This window comes from Malania oleifera, chromosome 3, assembly GCF_029873635.1.
Source record: "Malania oleifera isolate guangnan ecotype guangnan chromosome 3, ASM2987363v1, whole genome shotgun sequence".
NCBI classification, from domain to species: Eukaryota; Viridiplantae; Streptophyta; class Magnoliopsida; order Santalales; family Ximeniaceae; genus Malania; species Malania oleifera.
In genome coordinates this window covers 118,147,237-118,167,125 of record NC_080419.1, presented here as the reverse complement: position 1 = coordinate 118,167,125, position 19,889 = coordinate 118,147,237, and the positions used below count along the sequence as shown (strand labels likewise).

Here is a 19,889-nt window from a genome sequence, read left to right as displayed (position 1 = left end):
TTGATTATCCAATTTAATCTTCTCTTTGTTGCTATTCCTTACATTACTGAAATTACATTTTGTATATTCAATCTTATTCGTACTTATCCTAAACCCTTTAGAATTTAAAGTGACTCTCCAAAGTTCTAGCTTAGATTCCGTTCCACTCCTATCATCAATCAACATGAAATCATTTGCAAACAACATGTACCGAGGGATCTCATCTTGGATATTCCTAATAATTTCACCCATTACTAAAATAAAAAGATAAGGACTCAAATTAGAACCTTGATGAACACCTATTGAGATTGGGAACTCTCTAGACTCTCCTCCTATGGTCTTGACACTAGTCACTACTCTATCATACATATCCTTACTGACCGCCATATATCTACTGCAAACTCCCTTGTTTTCTAATACCCACCAGAGCACTTCCCTAGGTACTCTATCATAAGCTTTCTCTAGATCAATAAAAACCATATGCCAATCCTTGTTTTCCCAAAAATTTTTCATCAAACTTTTTTCAAAGATAAATAACTTCTATTGTTGATCTCTTAGGCATAAAGCCAAATTGATTTTCTAAAATCTTTGTTTCTAATCTCATTCTATGTTTAATTACCCTTTTCCATTATTTCATTGTATGACTCATAATCTTAATTCCATGATAGTTACTACAGTTTTGAATGTCGTCTTTGTTTTTATACAGAGGTACTAACGTATGTTTCCTCCATTCTTCTGGCATTTCTTGGTTTTTATAATATTATTGAATAGATTAGTTAACCAAATAATGCTTTCATCCCCTAAACATTTACAAACTTCAATTAGTATTTTATCTAGTCCTATTGATTTCCCACTTTTCTTCTTTTTTACTGCCATCTTAAATTCAAGGACTCTAATTTTTTGAATCAATCTCCTATTTTTAATCTTCTCTTCATTTGCCACTTCCAAGTTCAATTTTTCATTTTGGTTTTTATTGAACAACTTATCAAAGTATCTCCGCCACCTTTCTTTTATGCCTTCTTCTCTAGTCAGGACATTATCATTCTTGTCCTTTATACATTTTAGAAAACCTAAATCTTTGCATTTTCTTTCTCTAGCCCTAGCAAGTCTATAAATGTCTTTTTATCCTTCTTTTGTATCTAGCTTAGTATATAAAGTATCATAAGCTCTATGTTTAGCTTCATTGATAGTTTTTTTTGTAATTTTTTCCCGCTTCTTTATATTTTTCAAGATTTTCCATGATTCTATAATTTGTCAAATCTTATACCAATTTCTTTTTGTCTTGGACTTCTTGATTCCACCACCAAATTTCTTTACTACCCAAGTATCTTCCTTTAGACTGACCTAAATCTTTTTTTGCTATCCTTGCGATAGAATTCACCATTTTATTCCAAACAGTATTTGCATCAACCTTATCCCCTATTGTCCAATCACACTCTTTGTTAATTTTATCTTTGAATTTTACTATATTATCTCTCTTCAAGTTCCACCTCCTAACCCTCTTGTGTTGATTTATGCTACTCCTTCTCTTCCATTCTTTAATATGTATATCTAATACTAAGATTCTATGTTGTGTAGCCAAACTTTCACTTGAGACAACTTTACAATCCTTACAAGATAGACAGTCCCTGTTCTTAGTTAAAAATAAATCTATTTGGCTTGTATTGTACCCACTCTTGAAAGTCATTAAGTGTTCTTCTCTATTTATAAAGCAAGTATTCAATATAGCCAAATCATAAGACATGGAAAAAGCTAAGATTGAATCACCGGACTCATTTTTATCTCCATATCCATGGCCTCCATGTATCCTCTCATACCCTATATTATCCTTCCCAATGTGATTATTCTAATAAACTCCTATGAATATCTTTTGACATTGAAATCCCTTGTAAAATACTATCCATATCTTCCCAAAATTGTCTTTTCAGAATTTTTGCTGAGCCTATTTGGGGAGCATATGCACTAATGGTGTTCACTATCTCTAGGCCTAAAACCAACTTGATTGTAATGATCCTATCCTCTATTCTTTTTACTTCTACCATATTATCTTTTAGGTCTCTATCTACAATAATACCCACGCCGTTTTTATGTTTCTCTTTACTAGTGCACCAAAGTTTAAATTGTGATTTTTCAATTTTCTTGGCTCTCTCTCCCACCCATTTCATCTCTTGAAGGCAAACTAAATTTATTTTCCTTTTGAACATTATTTCCACTATTTCCATGCTTTTTCTGTAAGAGTCTCTATATTTCAAGTTGCTAATCTTATCTTAGTTTCTTGTACTAACTTATTAACCCTCTCCCTTTTATACTGACCTGGTATATTCCCTTGATCTAGGTGATTTTGATAAGAATTCATGATAAAAAGATCTTAAAAAGTTTTACATTGGCTGTTAGCTACTTAACACAACTTTGCTCCTTTATTCAGGCTTGGGACCGGCTGTGTCTACAAAGACTTTGTGTAACACATGCGAAGTACACGTTTGCGTTTTTTTTTAAGCAAACTTATTTTACAAAAACAGTATTCTAAGTTACACCCTACAACTAGTAGAAACTACTCACACAATACAATGCATTAAATTTTTTTTTTTTAAAGCAGACAATTTTGAGTGTGCATCCAAGCTAGATTAAAATCCCCAGAGTAGTATTTTTTGAAAAAAAATAAAAAATAAAGAAACAAATTTTGTTATATTCCAAGACTTGCAAATGAAAACACACTTAACACAAAAAACAAATATTAAGCCTACAAATCCTAGACACAAAATCATCATAGCTAACTAACTATTGAAAAAAAAAATAAAAAATTTAATAACAGTAATAAGAAAAGAAATAACAAGAGAGGAGAAGATCTCATTGGTGGCTGAAACTAAAAAGGTGAAGACAACTGCTTGAAAAATACCCTTTGATGCAGGAATATTGATGCTGGTAACGAGAATCAATTGAAGAATACTTAAGCGACAAGGAATTGCTAGAATTCTTTAATTTTCCCAAATAGGAGTTCGGTCGGAAAATTTAATAACAGTAATAAGAAAAGAAATAACAAGAGAGGAGAAGATCTCATTGGTGGCTGAAACTAAAAAGGTGAAGACAACTGCTTGAAAAATACCCTTTGATGCAGGAATATTGATGCTGGTAACGAGAATCAATTGAAGAATACTTAAGCGACAAGGAATTGCTAGAATTCTTTAATTATCCCAAATAGGAGTTCGGTCGGAAAATGAATCTGAATTTTTGGGTCGACCAGAATTTGATTTTCTATGGCTTCGGCTGCTATATTCTCCTCTTTGCCGCAGGAAATTTGATGCTGCTAACGAAAAATCAATCGAAGAATATTTAAGTAACGAGGGATTGCAAGAATTCTTTAATCTATATTCAAGATTTAAAATCCAAGAATATTGAAGAAACAAGATTTCTCAACCTACAAAATCTTTATTGCTTTTTCATGATTTTAAGTCTGAAGAAACGAGAATCCTTGAATTTGTTTGGGTCTTTGGGAGAAAAGAAAGGAAAAGAAAGGAAAGAAAGGAATTTCCTGATGCAGGACATGTATTAGAATTTATATATATTAATAGAATTGAGAGAATTAGAAGAAGAAGAGGGAGAAGAAGAAGAAGGAGAAGAAGAAGAGAAGAAGAAGACCGGGATGGGTCCCTTTACTGGGCGGGCTGCAAACTGGAAATATGAAGAGCTGGGGTCAACCCGGTCAGACTCTGTCAACTCAGCTTAACCCGGTCAGACCTGGTGTGTGGCCAGGTTGACTCTGCATCTCTCATAAGTACATTAAAAAAGAGAACGTGTACTCAAAAAGGATTGAACCCATGACTTTGCCCAAGGTTATATAGCGATTCTTGCCAATAGAGCAATTGCCATTGTGTTTATATCTGAACAAAAACGTCTCTAAATTCTTTACAACAGCATCTATTTAGACAAGGCCACTCACATCCATGCATGCGTACATGATGTGACATGGCTGTACACCCACTCCATGCATACTGTGTATATGTATAATTAATTAAATTAAAATTAAATTATTTTACTCCAAGCCCATGTTTGACAGCTTAAATTTGGATTTGTGTGGATTTGAACAAAATAAAGTGCAAAATTGTATATAATTTTGTCTAAACTTTCAAATCCATGCAAGATCTAAAATCCATTATCCCAAAGACAACCTAAAGAAAATTTTAATTGAATCAAATCCTTTCTTGTATTTCTTAAATATATTTATGAATTGATAGAAGACTTATACCATAAGTTAATTGAATTAAATCCCCTACTATCATTTAATATTAGTTTGACTATTATTATTGTCAAAGACTTATACCATAAGTTAATTGAATTAAATCCCCTATCACTATCATTTAATATTAGTTTGACTATTGTTATTATTATTATTAATATGTGTTTGTAATACAGCCTTGTTCACATATATGTGTGTGTGTGTGTGTATAGTTATTTATATATATCATGGTTCAATTATTAGATTCACCCACAGGTCTAACTGGATGGACCAACCCGGTAAAGCTATTGGGTTGGTCACTAGTACGGTTTTAAAACAATGGTTACTGTATAGTTGATTGAAATATTTGTTCAGCTTCACTTGACTGCCTACTCTCATAATGAGGATATGTTCTTTATAAAATATCTTTTTGCAAATTGCGACTATTCAAGCGAATCATTTTATATTTGAAGATAGTTTGTTAGTTGAATGTCTATCTTGATGTATTTCTCAACCCCTCACTGTTAGAATCATGATGGACAGTTCCCTGGAAGTTTGCTAGAAGGACAAGTTGTTTTAGCTTAATTGTAAAGATTTGTGTCGTATTTAGATTTGAGCAATTTATTGTTATTATTATTTTTGTGATTCTTGTCCTTGGAAAAAAAATTATACTTCCTGCTCATACATTAGGTGAACTTCTTAGAATTTTGATAGGCAGAATATACCTGATTTAATATTATAAAGACTCTTATATATGAGATGGGAAAAACTGGGGAGGATGGTGTGATCTGTAAATAACAACCTAGTACAGGAGGATCCATGTAACTTGTTTTGGAATTCTAAGAAGTTCCTTGGTTTTATGTGGTTATTAATTTAATAGTTTTGCTATTTTATGAGAGGGGGCATCTTGTTTTCATGTTAAGTACATGTGGATAACTGCAGTTTTGTCATTGCCTTGTTGTTTTTTCAAATTTTCCTGCAGTTGTGGTTGTTCAAAAAGTTTACTTTGGCGCAGGGTTTGCATTGATTCAGTTGAGAATTTTGGGCTCAAAGACACTGATCTTGCCAAAACTATTGCATCTCTTCCCGCGGTACGCAAATTTTACAGAGTGCAGGTTGTATTTTTTAAAAAAAAAAATTAACTGGTGGCGATAAAATTATGTAGTTTTTAACTGGTCTTGGGAGTTGAGAATTATGAGCTCAAAGACACTGATCTTGCCAAAACTATTGCATCTCTTCCTGCTGTATGCAAATTTTACAGAATGCTGACGGTCTTTAAAAAAAATATCGACTGATGGGAATAAGTTTGTTTAGCTTTACACTGGTCTTAGGAGAAGTTTTCTTGCAGTAACATTTTCATGTCTATCTGATATAAAGATCTTAGTAGAGCTTCATTGGGGTGTACTTTTTTCAGTCAAGCATACCATGTATTTTTATTTATTTATTTTTTTGGTTGAAACTATTTAAAAGATGCAAAATGGGGAAGGGCCCTAGTGATGAGATTTTGGGTTTGCTTCAGTTTATTCACAAGCTGTGTTAAGGGAAAAATATCTTCTACCTTCTGATGCTGCTGGTATTTAGTTGGCTCATAATGTTAAAGCAATCAGATGATATACTAGCACAAATTAGTCTGTAGCTTTTATACTGCCTATGTGTTTGTCCTAGCCTTCACATCATTCTGCTTCTTGATAGACTTTTCCACCTTGTTTTACAGAACACGGAAGTGGACAATTTTGATGACTTTGGGGTTGACTTGTGCCCTGTTCCTGAGGTGACCTTTTCTGATTCCGATGTTGGAATTGATGCAAGGAATGGCATCAACAGTGAGACCACCAATAGTGTTGTTCCTAGGTATTTTTGCTTGGATTATTTATTTTTTGAAAAAAAAAAACTGTTTCTTAATTTGGGTGCACAATTAATTCCAATCTTATAAAATTCCAGATATGCTTTTGTGTTTGTATGATTTACTGCATGGCTAAAACTTTTGAGTACTGAAACGTTTAAAGTAGTGTTTGGTTTGTGTTATCCTAAATGCTCATCTGGATTCACTTTCCTGGATATCTTATGTCCAGAAATAATATTACTATCTCATTGGTATATTTTTGTATGGATTGCTCATGAGGATTTTGGGAATATAAGGTGAGTGTTGTGTATTACATGTGTATTCTAATCCTTATTTCACCAAAATATCCCTAGACCTGTAACATGATAATAATATCCTGTATGTTCGTGCATAAATATTATTATAATTGTAATAAAATTTTAGTAGTATTTTTTACAATGACAATCATGATATTAAAACAAATAATAATAATAATTTTTTTTATATCAAAAGAAATTCATTAAGAGGGAGAGAATTTACAAGGGGGAGAAAAGGCATCTTCCAAAAAAAATAATCTGGAACAAACCAGAGAAAAACTAAAAAATAAAAAAACAGAAATCAATCCATTCAATTCTTCTATTCCGTATTGAAGTCCTGAAACCTAGCTTCTCTAAAAATTTCAAACCCGATACACCATAAAGAAGTCAAGAATGAAATCTTTTCCCGCACCAAATACGAATTCAACTTCTTTCTAGAAAAATTTGCGCATTACATTCCAACCAAAGACTCCATAAAACTGCATACTTACCCCCCTTCCATGGAGCTGCCCTATCCTTATTCCAAAGCCGACAAAAGAAGTGATTAACAAATTTTCAACTGAATAGGAGCAGACCCAACTCTCTTCCATAACACCAAACAATTTATTCCAAATCCCCTCCATGCAAAATCACAATGCAAAAAGAGGTTAGAGGTTGTTTCAGAATTTCTATAACAGAGCATGCAAACATCTAGAGGGAGAGCCTTCAAAGGTCTTCTAATCTGCAGCAAGTTATTGGTATTAATTTTTTTAACCACAACCAACCAAGTAGATGCATTCATTTTTAGGAAACTTTAACCTTTCATATAACTGAATAAAGACAAACGGGATAATTTGAATAGGTCAAAAACTCAAAGAATGATTTACAAGAAAATACCCTTGAATGATCCAAATGCGAAGAACAAACATCCCTACCCAAGGATAATTTGCAATTCTTCATTACAAACAACAAAGAAGACAAATTTACCATATCCTTATCATTTAGAGGTCTCTTGAAATGAAGATTCCAAGAGACTTGAAAGCCCCTCCCATTATACACAAAGAAACAAATAACTTTGTTTGGCTCAAAGCACAAACTAAAAAGATGCGGAAAAGAAATGGAAAAAGAATTTTCCCTGAGCCATGGGTCTTTCAAAAATGAATCTGAGATCCCCTCCCCACTACAATTTTAGTGCAATGGGTAAAAATAGAGTAAATATGGGAAATATACCTCCACGGACTCCCCAAAGAACATCTCAAGCTCACATTGGTATCCCACCCATTCTCATCCAACCCAAACTTACTACAAATAACTCTATGCTATAGGGAATTATCTTCCAAGGGGAAGAGCCACAACCATTTAGCTAAAAGAGCAGTGTTTTTAGACATCAAGTTATCAAGACCCAACATCCCCTCCTTTTTAGACTTGCTAACCTCCGCCCGACCCCCCAAACTAGACCATAAAAAATCTCTCATAGTTCTCTTAAGCTTGCTTGCGACTCCCACTGGAAGTCAAAAAACAAATAAAAAATATAGAGGGATGATACAGAGACAAGCTTGGATAAGCGTAATTCTACCGCCAAAAGAGAAAATGGCACCCTTCCAACCATCTAATCTCTTTGTAATCCTCTCCACTACTGGATTCTGAAAATTCGCCCCTCTAGGACTCCCACCTGGTGGAACCCCTAAACAAGTTAGGGGCCATTCCAATAAACCACACCCTGCATCTGCTGACCAAACTCTAGTCTTCTCATTGGGTAAAATAATAATATTAATTGTTATTATTGTTATTAAGTAAGAATAACAATAATTTTAATAATATTTTTATGATAATAATCACATAATGGAAACTAAATAATAACAATAATTTTAACAATACTTTTGACGAGCTTAATGTGCTTTGATGTGCTTCTTTTGATTCCCTCGAGCAAGCTGAACGAATTTGTGATTTGGGATAATGAAGAACCAAAACTCTGTCTCAACTAATAGAAAATAGTTCTTGTTCAAAGAGAAAGGAAGAATTTGGGGGGTTACAAAGAAAACTAGGAGACATTTTTTCTCCATTATGTTTGCACACAAGTAAAGTTTGTGGCTATTGAAAGGAGATGTGAGCGTTACTCTTCTAGAAAGCCTTGAACCCTTGGGTGATGACATTTAGGGTTCCCAACAACGTTGTCTTGGTCCACTCGAGATCAATGCTTTAGGGGGATTAATATTGATGGAAGAATATTTGGCAAGGGGGGCATTCAGAGGATTCCCTACAAGATGGAGTGGAGGCATTGGGTTGAAATGAATGTTGGGAAACAGCAGCGGGGGAGGCAAAGAAGTTCAACCAACCCACAATAGAAGATGTGATGCCTGGATTGTGGCTCCACAAATGTGGGTAGGACTTGGTCGATTGATTCAAGATTGGAAGATCACACCAATGGCCATAGAGATTTCTTGACAAGGACTATGAAGGGCGAGTTGCCAGGGGGGCAAAATTGACCACGACGGGAGCAAGTACAGAAGGCCTTTACTCACTTTGGATAAGTGTTCAAATTTTATACTTACCTAGTTCTAGCAGTGTTGGTCCTCAAGATTCAGGCCCAACACAAGGAGTGCCTAGATAAACAAGATATCCTAGCTGATGTGACTAAGGTGGGCTCTAAGGAGGCCTTCAAATCATTTCATCCAAAAGAGTAGAGGGAAGTGGTCTGCAGGAGAGCTAAGATGAGTTACAATGAAGCGCTGATGTTGGGGGCTTCTAAACCTTAGGATGCTTCATTGAAGGGACAAACCACTAGGCATGTGTTAACAAGGATAAATAGATGAGATCCATAGATCTTTCGAGCTTTTGTCGTTATTTTGATGAAAAATAGTTGCAAATTTTGTGGAGCCTGGGGTCTTGGGGGATGAATAATTACATGTTATTGACCGAATCGTGAATCGCTTATGAGAGGCTTATAGAAGGGTGAAATTGAAGTTGGAGGTAGGTGATCAATTGTGAGGAGCAAAAAGAAGCTGACCTTGGAGACTAAAGGAGAAGCATATTGTTCAAATTTTAAAGGGGACAATTCTAATCTATGTCCTCTTATGGGCCTAGAAATGATGGTTTGCTGATTGAGCACTTGCGAAAAAATGGTTGGAGGCTTGACAAAGATGTACTAAGACCAATTGAAGGCAATTTGGAGGTCGTTTCAGAAACTGAAGATGGGGCATCTATTGAGATATCTGAGTGAGAGAGGTGGTAATTTTGTTCAGGTGGTACAAATCCAGAGGATGTTTCAAATTGAGTAGAACCTGGCCTTTATCCTTTAGAAATCCAACTTGTTGTAGAACCATTTTCCAATTTTCCCTTGATCCCTAACTCCAAGCCATTTTCAAAGTCAATGAACCTTGGCAATGAGAATCCAGAGGCTCATCGAGTAAATAAAGTCTCTCCTAACAGTATTCTCTCGTATTTGGTGTTGCCCCAAACAAAATTTTCATCACCTTTGTTGTCGTAAGGAGTCTAACATTGGGGGCCCTTTCCAAAATTGTGGACCTTTTCGAGGATGACAGGGAAAACCAAGATGCCTAGGATCTCCTAGATGAGATGTGGTGGTCTCTAGTGAACTCTAGTGGGGAGAGAGTTAGGTTTACTATAGAAGAGCCGGAGGTTAGGAAAAAAACTATAGAAGAGCCGGAGGTTAGGAAAAAAAGCTAAAAAAAATTGAGTAGGGAGTTGGAGCAAATTGCTTTATTGGTTAATTATGAGCAAGGAGGTAGGTCCTCCAGGGTCCCTAAGAGTATCAAATGAAGATTTTGTCTTGGAATGCTTGGGGTTTAAGGGGATATTGGATGGTTCTCCCCCCCTCATTTGCGTTGAGGAATCAAATTATAATTTGGAATTTGAGGGTAGCCTCTGTGAAAGATTGTCTGGTAGGGTCCTCCACTCTTTTGGTTTGCTTTTGTATAGGTTCTAGGAATGGTGGTTCATATATGTTTATGGGCCAAATTGCACCTCTTGGTAGAACTCTTCGATGAGCGCGTTGTTGCTTATTGTTTTGTTTTGTTTCCTGCAATGGATGGTTAGGGGTGATTTCAATATTATCCATGGTTCTAGGGATAGACTCGAAGGTTGTGGGGGGGGGGGGGGGGGGTCCAAGGTCACTAGCAGTATAAGGAGATTCTTTGATGCAGGAATATGGACTCAAGTCGCTAAGGGATATTCCCCTTAGCATAGGTTGTTTCACCTGGATGGCATTAGGAGACAACTTGCTTCCTCATGTATTGGTAGGTTCCCATTCACCAATGTATGGGGAGACACCTTTCCACATGTTGTGTAGGAAATTGTTGTGAGGCTTGTCTGAATGCTCCTTGATTCCAACTTGATGCAATGGGGCCCCACTTTGTTTAGATTCAAGAACATTTGGTTGACGTATCCCTTGTTTAAGGAATGTGTGAGGGTTTGGTGTTTTGGGGGGGGGGGGGGGAGTGTCTAATTTAAGGATGGGGGGCTTTAGAATGATGAAAAAATTGAAATACATGAAGATGAAGCTAAAACAATGGAAAAAAGGGAATTTTGGGAACGTTTAAGAGGCTAAAAATAACATTTTTGGTGAAATATTTGGTTTGGATAGGTTGGAGGAGTGTGGTTTGCCAGATGAGGAGGGTAGTGCAAGCAACAACTTAGTGGTGGTGTTATTAAGGGAGGACATGAGGGCTTAGAAATTTAGGGTGAAGTGGATCATTGAATACAGTGGCTAACTGGAGAAGGAGGAAAATTTCATCGAGGACTTGGAATTAGATTTTGGGACCTGGGTTAAGGGTGACATGTAGATCGGGGTGGAGATTACAAACTTCTATAAACACATATTTGTAGAGGATTATTTAAGTAGATTGAAGTTGGATGGTTTGGATTGGAGTCCTACTGAAGCTACATAAGGTTTGTGGCTTTAAAGGCCTTTTGAAGTTGAAGAAGTAAAAAGAACAATATTTGATATGTGTATGTTGAAAGCTTGGGCCCTGACGATTTCACGAGGGCTTTTTTCAAGAGGATTGGGAGATGTTGGAAGAGGATATTAGGAGGTCCTTTAAGGAATCCCATAGAAATGGGTTGGTGTGTAGTAGTGTGAACTCCACTTTCTAAACCTTCATCCCAAGGGAGTGATTATTGAGGGTGGGGGATTTCAAGCCCAATAGCCTTGTCTTTAGCCCCTATATGATCATATCTAAAGTCCCATCTAAGAGACCGAGAGAGTTTTTGGGATAGATGGTAATGATATCTCAATCCACCTTTCATTAAAGATAGACAAATGTTGGATGTTGTTTTGTTGGCCAGTGAAGTGGAGGAGGGGGCTAATCTTTAAGCTGGACTTTGAAAAGGCTTATGATAGGTTGGATTGGGCCTTTTTAGATCATGTGATGATTAGGAAATGTTTTAGTGATATGTGATGGAGATGGATTAGAGGGTACCGACTCGACTTGTATTTCAGTTATTGCCAATGGGCAGCCAAGGGAGTGGTTTAGAGCTTCTCAAGGGTTTAGGCAAAGGGATCAACTTTCACCGTTTTGCCCATGGATGTCTTAGAGTAGGATGCTCACACTTTTGTTAGACTTGGGGATGATTAGGGGTTTGCCTGTTGGTAGGAGGAGGTGGAGGTTTCTCATCTCCAATTTGTTGAGGAAATTGTGTTGTTTCTTGATGACAATGTTGAGAAATTCCACAAGGCAATTATCTTAGTAAAAGTTTTTGAATGGATTTTGGGATTAAAGGTCAACTTGTTCGAAGTGGGGTTGGGACATAAGTGTGTTTATCAAGGAGTTGGAGATTTTTAAGGCCATGGCTGGTTGCACTATGGAGGAATGGTCACTAACCTATTTTGACCTCCCTTTTGGAAAATTTATGGCCTTTTGGTGTCTCGTGATTGAAAAGGGTTGGGAGGAGGTTGGAGGGGTTGAAAAGGGGTACTTTTCCTTAGGGCCCACCTAAATTAGTGCCACCCTCCCTAATGTATGTTGCTATCTGATTCTTATCTCTTTTTGGAGTGCTCTAGAATGTGTTGAGGATGCTTGAAAGGATAAGGTGTGACTTTGTCTCATTGAGTTTTCTATATTTGGGAGAAGGGGGGGGGGGGGCGTTGGTTAACGGAGAGATAGGAGATATCATCAAGTTAGTTAGGAGGTTGTCAGTAATAGGGTTGAGCAATTGATTGGTACGGTGAATTCATTGAAGAAGTTCGGTTAACCAAGGAGCATAACTGAATTAGACTGAAGCGAGGGCCTTAATTGAACCCTCAACCAACCGAAATTTAGTTCGGCTACTTTGATTAATTGAGCTTAATCCTGTTGCAAAATCCTAGTAAAAATTAAACAGACATTCTTGATCTTCAATGGACGGGAACTGCTAAAAACCTTACCTTCAAGCTTCAAAACTTTTGTTCAGATGGCAAATCGGTGATGAAGGTGGAGGAAGGAGGAGGATGGTCAACAGAGTGGTGGATCACGACTTAGAGGAGAGCGATCTGACTCTGGACTTTGGAGGATTGGAGGATGGTGAATTGACGATGGAGATTGGAGGATCACAGATTCGCAAATTGTAAGGAGCCAAGGATGAATCATGACTGTTGAGAAGGATTGTGATTCACGAATGGCAGTACTTTGGGATTGATTCGACTGAAGAAGGATTGAAGGATTGGAGAAGGATTGAAGGACGAAGGGGGTTGGTGAGTGGCGACAATGACTAGTGATTGAGCATTAGGGTTTCTTGATTTAGGACTAGGGTTTTTTGTAGAGGAACAAGGGTGACTAGATGAGGGGGTCGAGTTCAGGGGGAGTGTCTTGCCAAAGAGGGCCTAAGCCTAAAAAATTTAAAAATAAAGTACAAAAATATATATATTATATATATATATATATATTATATATAATCTCGGTCAGTTAATTTGGTTAGCCAAACCAAAAATCCCTTCAATCGAACCAAACACCGAAAATCAAAGTTTCTAGGAAATCCTAACTGAACTGAGCAGATTGTATATCTTTATTGAACCATTTTAATTGAACTTTGTCAGTTTGTTTGATTAATTCTGTTTTCACCAAATAGTACTCAGCCCTAATCAGTACACTCAAATTGGAAAGGAGGTTGGGACTTGTGAATGTGGTTTCCAAAAACATCTCTTTAATTGGAAAATGGCTATGGAGGTCCACCTTAGACGTAAACTCATTATGGCATAAGGTAATAAAAATTAATAAGGTAATAAAAATTAATATAGGGTTCATTGGAATGGGTGGGAGTCGTGGGACACTAGAGGAAGTGGCTTTGATTCTCATGCTAGCCCCTGTATGTTTGTCTCTTAGGTTGCTAGTCCTTTCTTCCCACTCACCTGTTTCAAAGTGGGTAATGGCTATGTGGTTCATTTTTTTGGAAGGGAGGATGCTTAGGTTGGATGAGGGTTTGTTGGAATTGATGCTGCCTCACTAGCATAAACTTTCTTTCCTTCACAATGCTGGCTCTCCTCGTTAGAATTTTCACTTTTTCAGGAATCTCAACAAAAGAGAGGTTGACAAGATGAACACTCAATTCAATACTTTGAATCATTTTGCATTAGCTAGGAATGGGGGATGAGACAGTGTGGGTGAGCAATTTGTTAGGTATTTTTTCCACCAAATTCTTTCTTCATCTCATCAAATCCCCTTTACCTAGTTTTCCCCTCTACAGCGATTGTGGATGGAAGGTTAAGAGTTCCGTTCAAAAACAAGACTCCCAAGCCTGACTTGTGTGTGATGTGCTATGAGTCCAATGAAATGAATGCTTAACTCTTCCTTCATTGTAGGGTTACTACCCATCTCCAGAGCACCCTCTTTTCTTATTTGGTGAAACTTGGATGCTGAATCTGGCTGTGGGCAAGTTTTTGCTTGCGAGACATTGGGATTTTGGCAAGAGCAGGAAGGGAGAAGTGCTGCGGCACAGCGCAGCATTTTCTATTTTGTTGACTTTATGGATCGAAGGGAATGCGAGAACCTTCAATAATCAGTCTCCTTGGGTCTATTATGGGATAGAGCATGTTCTTGGCCTCTCTTTGGGCTTATTCCTTTGGGTTTTTTAGATGTTTGTGCCCCTTGTCTTGTTAGGGATTGGCAAACAGTGTCATTTTTTAGTCGTTTCCATCTTGTTCTTGGGCATCTTGTTCTCCCCTTGATGTACTTTTGGTTCATTGTCATTATATTCTTGTTCTCATGGAAAAAAAAAAAAACGACACTTTTGATGGCAATTACCATAATATAAAAAATACTAATAATCAAATGGAAACTAAAATAGATAATCATATTTTTAATAATTTTTATTATAACAATCATAATAATAAAAACATATAATAATAAATTATTGTTATTATTATTATAACAACGACGACTACAACAACAACAACAATCAAGAGCATTGATTTTTAGGGATATTTTTGCCTCATAAAGTTGGATTTCTGTGGAAGTCAAGATCACCTATGGTAGAGGTGGGAGTTGGATTCCCATGGAAGTTCAAGATTACCTAGGAGAGTCGAGTTTTAAAATACCCATGTTTTGGGGTCTTCTTGCATTCCCTAGGAATCTAGAATGCTTACCGTGTAAGATTCTCATGGGTTCCCAAACATGGACCATTTCAGAGACCACATTCATAAGAACCCAGCAGGCCTGAGCCAAACATCCCGAGTTGTGTCATTGTACTTTGAGAGTCGTGCATAGTTTGCCCCCTGAATATGAGGTGGCTTTTGCACATTTTACCTCACCAGATTTCTCAATTCTCAAATATTCGATCCGATGTTTGGATGTTTGTTAAGATACAGACAAGATAGAGTGAAATGGTAAATAAGGATTTTGTAGCTATGGTTAGTTACAATATTCTGGTGCATAAATGAATAGAGTTGTTATTGATTCAGGTGCTCTGAGCCACCCATCATGAGATGCCAAAAGCTTGAAGCTAGTGACCTTAGTGAAGCAAGTCCAGTAGGTATACAATCTTGTTTCTTTAATAATAAAAGTTTTATGTTGTTATTGTTACTGTTTAAATTTAAATATGGGAAGATAATTCTGAACTCATGGTGCTCCAACTTGTCAGGTCCAACTCGTACTAAAATTGAAGGGAAAGCATTGCAGACAAAACTAAAATCTGAAGTTGAAGAGAACTTAAAATTGGAAAAGTAAGATCTACCCTTAATTGTTCATTTGATTGATTTAGTGGTCTCACTTAGCTGATATTTTATGTTATTGTGGAAGTTCAGAGTGGTTACTGGCAATCCTCCTGCAATGCAAAATATCGACTTGCCATTGGAGCTAAAATGTTCTTTGTGCAACTCCTTCTATAAGGAAGCTGTGATGATACCATGCTGCCAACATAGTTTCTGTGAAAAATGTAAGTTTTATGCACCAAATTGCCGAAGTTATCTTTCTTACTTTGAGACATAGGGCATAATTTTTCTCTTCTATTGAACATTTCTCCTATTGGGCTTAAAATGTATGGTGAGATGCACAACATGTGCCCATAATTGCAACATCTGCAAAGACTGAATATTGTTGATAATAGTGCAAAACTCATTTTTTTTGTTTTGATAAGGGTCTGTTGTGTATCATTTATGTTTTCTGTTTTTGCTTCCTCATAGAAAGAAATAAATTATGAAAATGTGCTTGTTTACGTAGCCAAGTTTTTTGTTCTCTTGTCAATTTTCAGCTGTTTTGAACAAAATTGAAAACCAGAATTTATGGTTTTAAGTTGATTTGACAGCTTGCCAGAATACTTTATTATCCAGAATTGACTTTTGTGGATTAAACCATTTGTTTTAAACATAATTTTTAATTAAAATTAAGTAAAACAACCATATGTGTTTTAAATATAATTAAAATGAAAATATCCATTAGATTTTTAAAATTTTTAAAAAATAATAAAAGCCATTTATAATATTTTTACTATTTTTCAGTTGTCATGTACATAAGATTGTTCTTGTAAAGTGAATTCTGAAATTTAATAATTAATTAAATTTTTTTTTTATAATTTTCAGTTGTCATACACAGTAAGATTGTTTTTGTAAAGTGAATTTTGAAATATAATAATTAAGTAATAATATAATAATTTTCATTTTTATTATAACAGAATTTGTATTCTTTTGTAATTTTATAATTTTACTCATATTTTTTCTTGATTCAAGGACAAAAGTCAAAAATGAACATTTTTGCAATCAAGTTTGGCAATCAAGTTTGTAAATTGTTTTAGTTTTAGAAATATTAAACAAATAGGGTGTTCGTTTTTAGTTTTTAAATTTGTTTAGTTTTAGTCTTTGGTTTTCCTTTTCAGAATTTTTGACAATGATACTAAACAACCCCTAAAATTGTATAGTTTTTCAATTTTGAACTTAGTGTAGACAGTATGTAGCATGTTTCCAGTAACAGTGTCATGCCTTTTGTGTTTATTTGGGTTTAGGTATTCATCAGGTGCTGCTTGGGAAGGCAAGGTGTCCAAAGTGTTTGTCCACCAAATGTAGGGTGGAAGATTTGTTGCCAAATTTATCTCTTAGACAAGCCATTGAGCACTTCCTTGAGTCTCAACTTCTAACCAGTGTTCCTGAAAATGCCTTACAAAGATATGCCCCAGGTGGGAAAGCATCATTTCTTGTAGGGGGTGCTGGATATTTTTTTTTTGGGGAGTGTGGGGGAGGGGATCTTGGAATTATGCCTAATATTTTTTTTACTATCCAAACACAGATGGAGAATCTGGAATCCAAATGAAAGATGTTTCTTGTGCTGTGAGCATCCATCGAAGGGAGCCAGACTTGCCCCACTCTCCCTCTGTAACAGGGAAGGGGTCCAATCAAATTAATGCTGAATCTGCTTATGAGTCAAAGATCAGAAACAATGCATCCATTGGCGGTACTGGTCCTCGCATTGTTCCTTTTGGCGAGGGAAGATCTTTTAAAGCAGTGTCTTCATCTCTTAAGTCACAACAAATAAAAGCAGTAAGAAATGGATCATCTCATCCTGTGGATGTCAAAAGTGGAACTCAAGACCTAGCTGCTGTTACTGACTTTCAAGGGGAAAACCAACCTCATAATTTGCCTATGCATGATGAAGGTATTGTTTAGAACTCTTTGTTTAGTGAACTGGGGGTTTAACTGTAAAAAGTACCATCTTTGTTTTTACTGTGGACTGTATTTTCTATTTTCACTTGCCTTTTCCAACTATTTGGATTTTCTTTTTTGTTCGGCAGAAGGAAACTAAAAATTTATTGGTGGAAAAGGATTCATATAGCCGACCCCACTTAGTGGGACTAAGGCTTGGTTTTGTTGTTGTTGTAGAAGGAAACTAAAAAATTTAAAAAATGTGGAATTCTTAGCTTGCTTTTATTTCCTTTTTGTGATTCCAGCTGATTCAAGTACGAAGAAAAAGAAGGGATTGTGGATTAATGCTTCAGGTTGAATCTGCATAGTCTATTTTTTATGTTGCCTTGCCTATTTATCTCTTGTAGATATCTTCTTCATCCATAATCCCCTTAAAATGATAGTGACAATGGATTTTCAGGTGTTGACAGGAGCTTTGGGGCTAATGATAGACATAAAAAGGTAATTACTTTGATTTTGAATATGTGATCTTCTTACTAAGGAAAAGTTCCAGCATTAGAATTTATAATCATCATTAGGAAAATTCAAACATTGAGCATCATGGAAACATCACTGCCATGTAAGGATGTGGACCAAAGATTAAATTGCCTGCTGTGTGATATTTTTGTGGAACCATCTTAAATCTTTGCCACTTAATCTCTTTAATGAGATCCATTATTTTTATTGTCTGACCAATTGCTGTGTGAGAAGTCTGTCTGTTGCCAATGACCTATTTTATGGACTTGAGAGTTCAAACCCTAGTGGTTGTGTTATCATATCCTAATGCTGTTTCAGTAAAAGGTAAACTGTGAGCCCATCTTCATTTAACCTTTTATAAGAAGGTTTTTTCTTTAGTTTTTCCTCTGGCATGTTCTAAATGTAAAACATTTATTAGATATACTTTTTTTTACTTGCATTATCCCAAATTTCCAATCTCCATTGACTATTACCCTGGTTGTTATTGGAAAATTATGAAAATGATTTTGGTTCATTTTGGATGCATCTTTTTGTTTTAATAACCCTGTGCTATTGTTTTTTTTGCACAGCAGGGTGATCGCACTTGTTATATGTGTGGTTCCCCAGACCATCTCGTAAGAGACTGCCCAGCTGCTTCAAATCCATATCCTAGACTTCAGACAGGTATAGATCATGTACCTTGTTTGAATGTACTTTGGAACGCTTGGCTTGATGTTTATTGATTCTGGTCCAGGAGTACCTTGTTTGAATATACTTTGGAAGGCTTGGCTTGATGTTTATATATTCTGGTCCAGGAGATGCTGCATTCCAAGGAGCTCTGCCAGGTTATATGTCATCTTACTGGAATGGAATTCCATTGTCCCATGTCAGGCCTTTTCAACATATATATGGCAACCCTGGGATGATTCCTTTCAATGCTACCATGGTCCCAATCACCCCAGTTGCAGTTCCTTCATATATACCATCTATATATGGTGGCTTACCTGTCCCTGGGTAAGTATTATGATCATTGCCATCATTGCTGTGAATGCTGTATCATAACCAAGGTTTTAAATTTCGATTTCGACTTAGATTTCGAAGCTCCAAAAGTACGGAGATTTCAACGAAAATTTCGATGTCAATTTCAATTTTGATTTGAAAAATTCAAAATAATGGAAATTAGTAGTAAAACATGGAATTATTTTTTAAAGCTTTAGAAATGATTAATAGACCTAATAATGTAAGTTTTAGGACTAATATATTACAAGTAAATTCATCTATGCTGTGTACAAGGTGGAGAAATTGTAATATAATATGTGCATCAAACATATTTGTAAGATAATGTACATTTAACATATTTAGTGAATCAGTTAATACAAATGAAATTCATAAATCATTTAAATATTATTTATTATACAAATAATGATAATTTAGACATGAATGGTTAACTAAAATGTTGTTGTAAGTTTATTTTTTCATATAATTTCAAAAACACTTGTAATAATCATTTGTTTCGATAAAAATAAATAAAATAACTTAAAATAGGAATTTCATTTCACTCCTAAATCTGTCATTTGAATTTCGAGGAAATTTTATTGCATAGTTCAAATTTGACAAGTTTCGCTAAAATTTTTGGATGATTTGTTGAGATTTTGAAGGAAATTATTCAAGACGGCAAGGGCGATGAAAATAAAAAATTTAGACAGAAATTTCGACAATTTTGTGAAAATTTAAGACCATGATCATGACAAATTGTTTATGAATTTTTTTCCTTAAAATTGCTTCATTTGTCACATTATGCATATGTGGTGTATTTATTCATGTAGAGTTTTGATTTGCAGTGGATTTATGAGGATTGGGAGCCTAGTACCTCCAGCAGGAACCACTGCTGAACGCCCTCTAAGTCGTTTAGAGTTTTCAGAGCTGCAGGATTGTGATAAGGGAAGAAACCTTTCAAATGAGAATCTGCGGAGGTAATCCTTTAATAATATGGACTTCTATAACATTGGTACTTGACTGTATTAT

At 35.7% G+C, this 19,889-nt stretch overlaps 1 protein-coding gene across 4 annotated transcripts in view; it reads left to right on the top strand.

The window, feature by feature from the left end:
* LOC131150835 (E3 ubiquitin ligase PARAQUAT TOLERANCE 3-like) overlaps positions 1–19,889 on the top strand; it is a 52,445-nt gene that overhangs the window by 8,452 nt on the left and 24,104 nt on the right. For 2 of the 4 annotated variants that reach the window (XR_009135616.1, XM_058101831.1), the window contains exons 3-14: positions 5,208–5,283; positions 5,907–6,043; positions 15,201–15,271; positions 15,380–15,461; positions 15,543–15,673; positions 16,736–16,906; positions 17,017–17,382; positions 17,675–17,722; positions 17,830–17,870; positions 18,458–18,548; positions 18,680–18,878; positions 19,706–19,837. Coding sequence is in view for 2 of the 4 variants with exons in the window: in XM_058101831.1 (XP_057957814.1) it covers positions 5,208–5,283; positions 5,907–6,043; positions 15,201–15,271; positions 15,380–15,461; positions 15,543–15,673; positions 16,736–16,906; positions 17,017–17,382; positions 17,675–17,722; positions 17,830–17,870; positions 18,458–18,548; positions 18,680–18,878; positions 19,706–19,837 (1,545 nt within the window). In the remaining 2 variants the exon portion in view is untranslated. Of the gene's footprint in view, positions 1–5,207; positions 5,284–5,906; positions 6,044–15,200; positions 15,272–15,379; positions 15,462–15,542; positions 15,674–16,735; positions 16,907–17,016; positions 17,383–17,674; positions 17,723–17,829; positions 17,871–18,454; positions 18,549–18,679; positions 18,879–19,705; positions 19,838–19,889 lie in introns of all 4 variants that reach the window. The other 2 variants (XR_009135615.1, XM_058101830.1) reach the window with 1 other exon arrangement.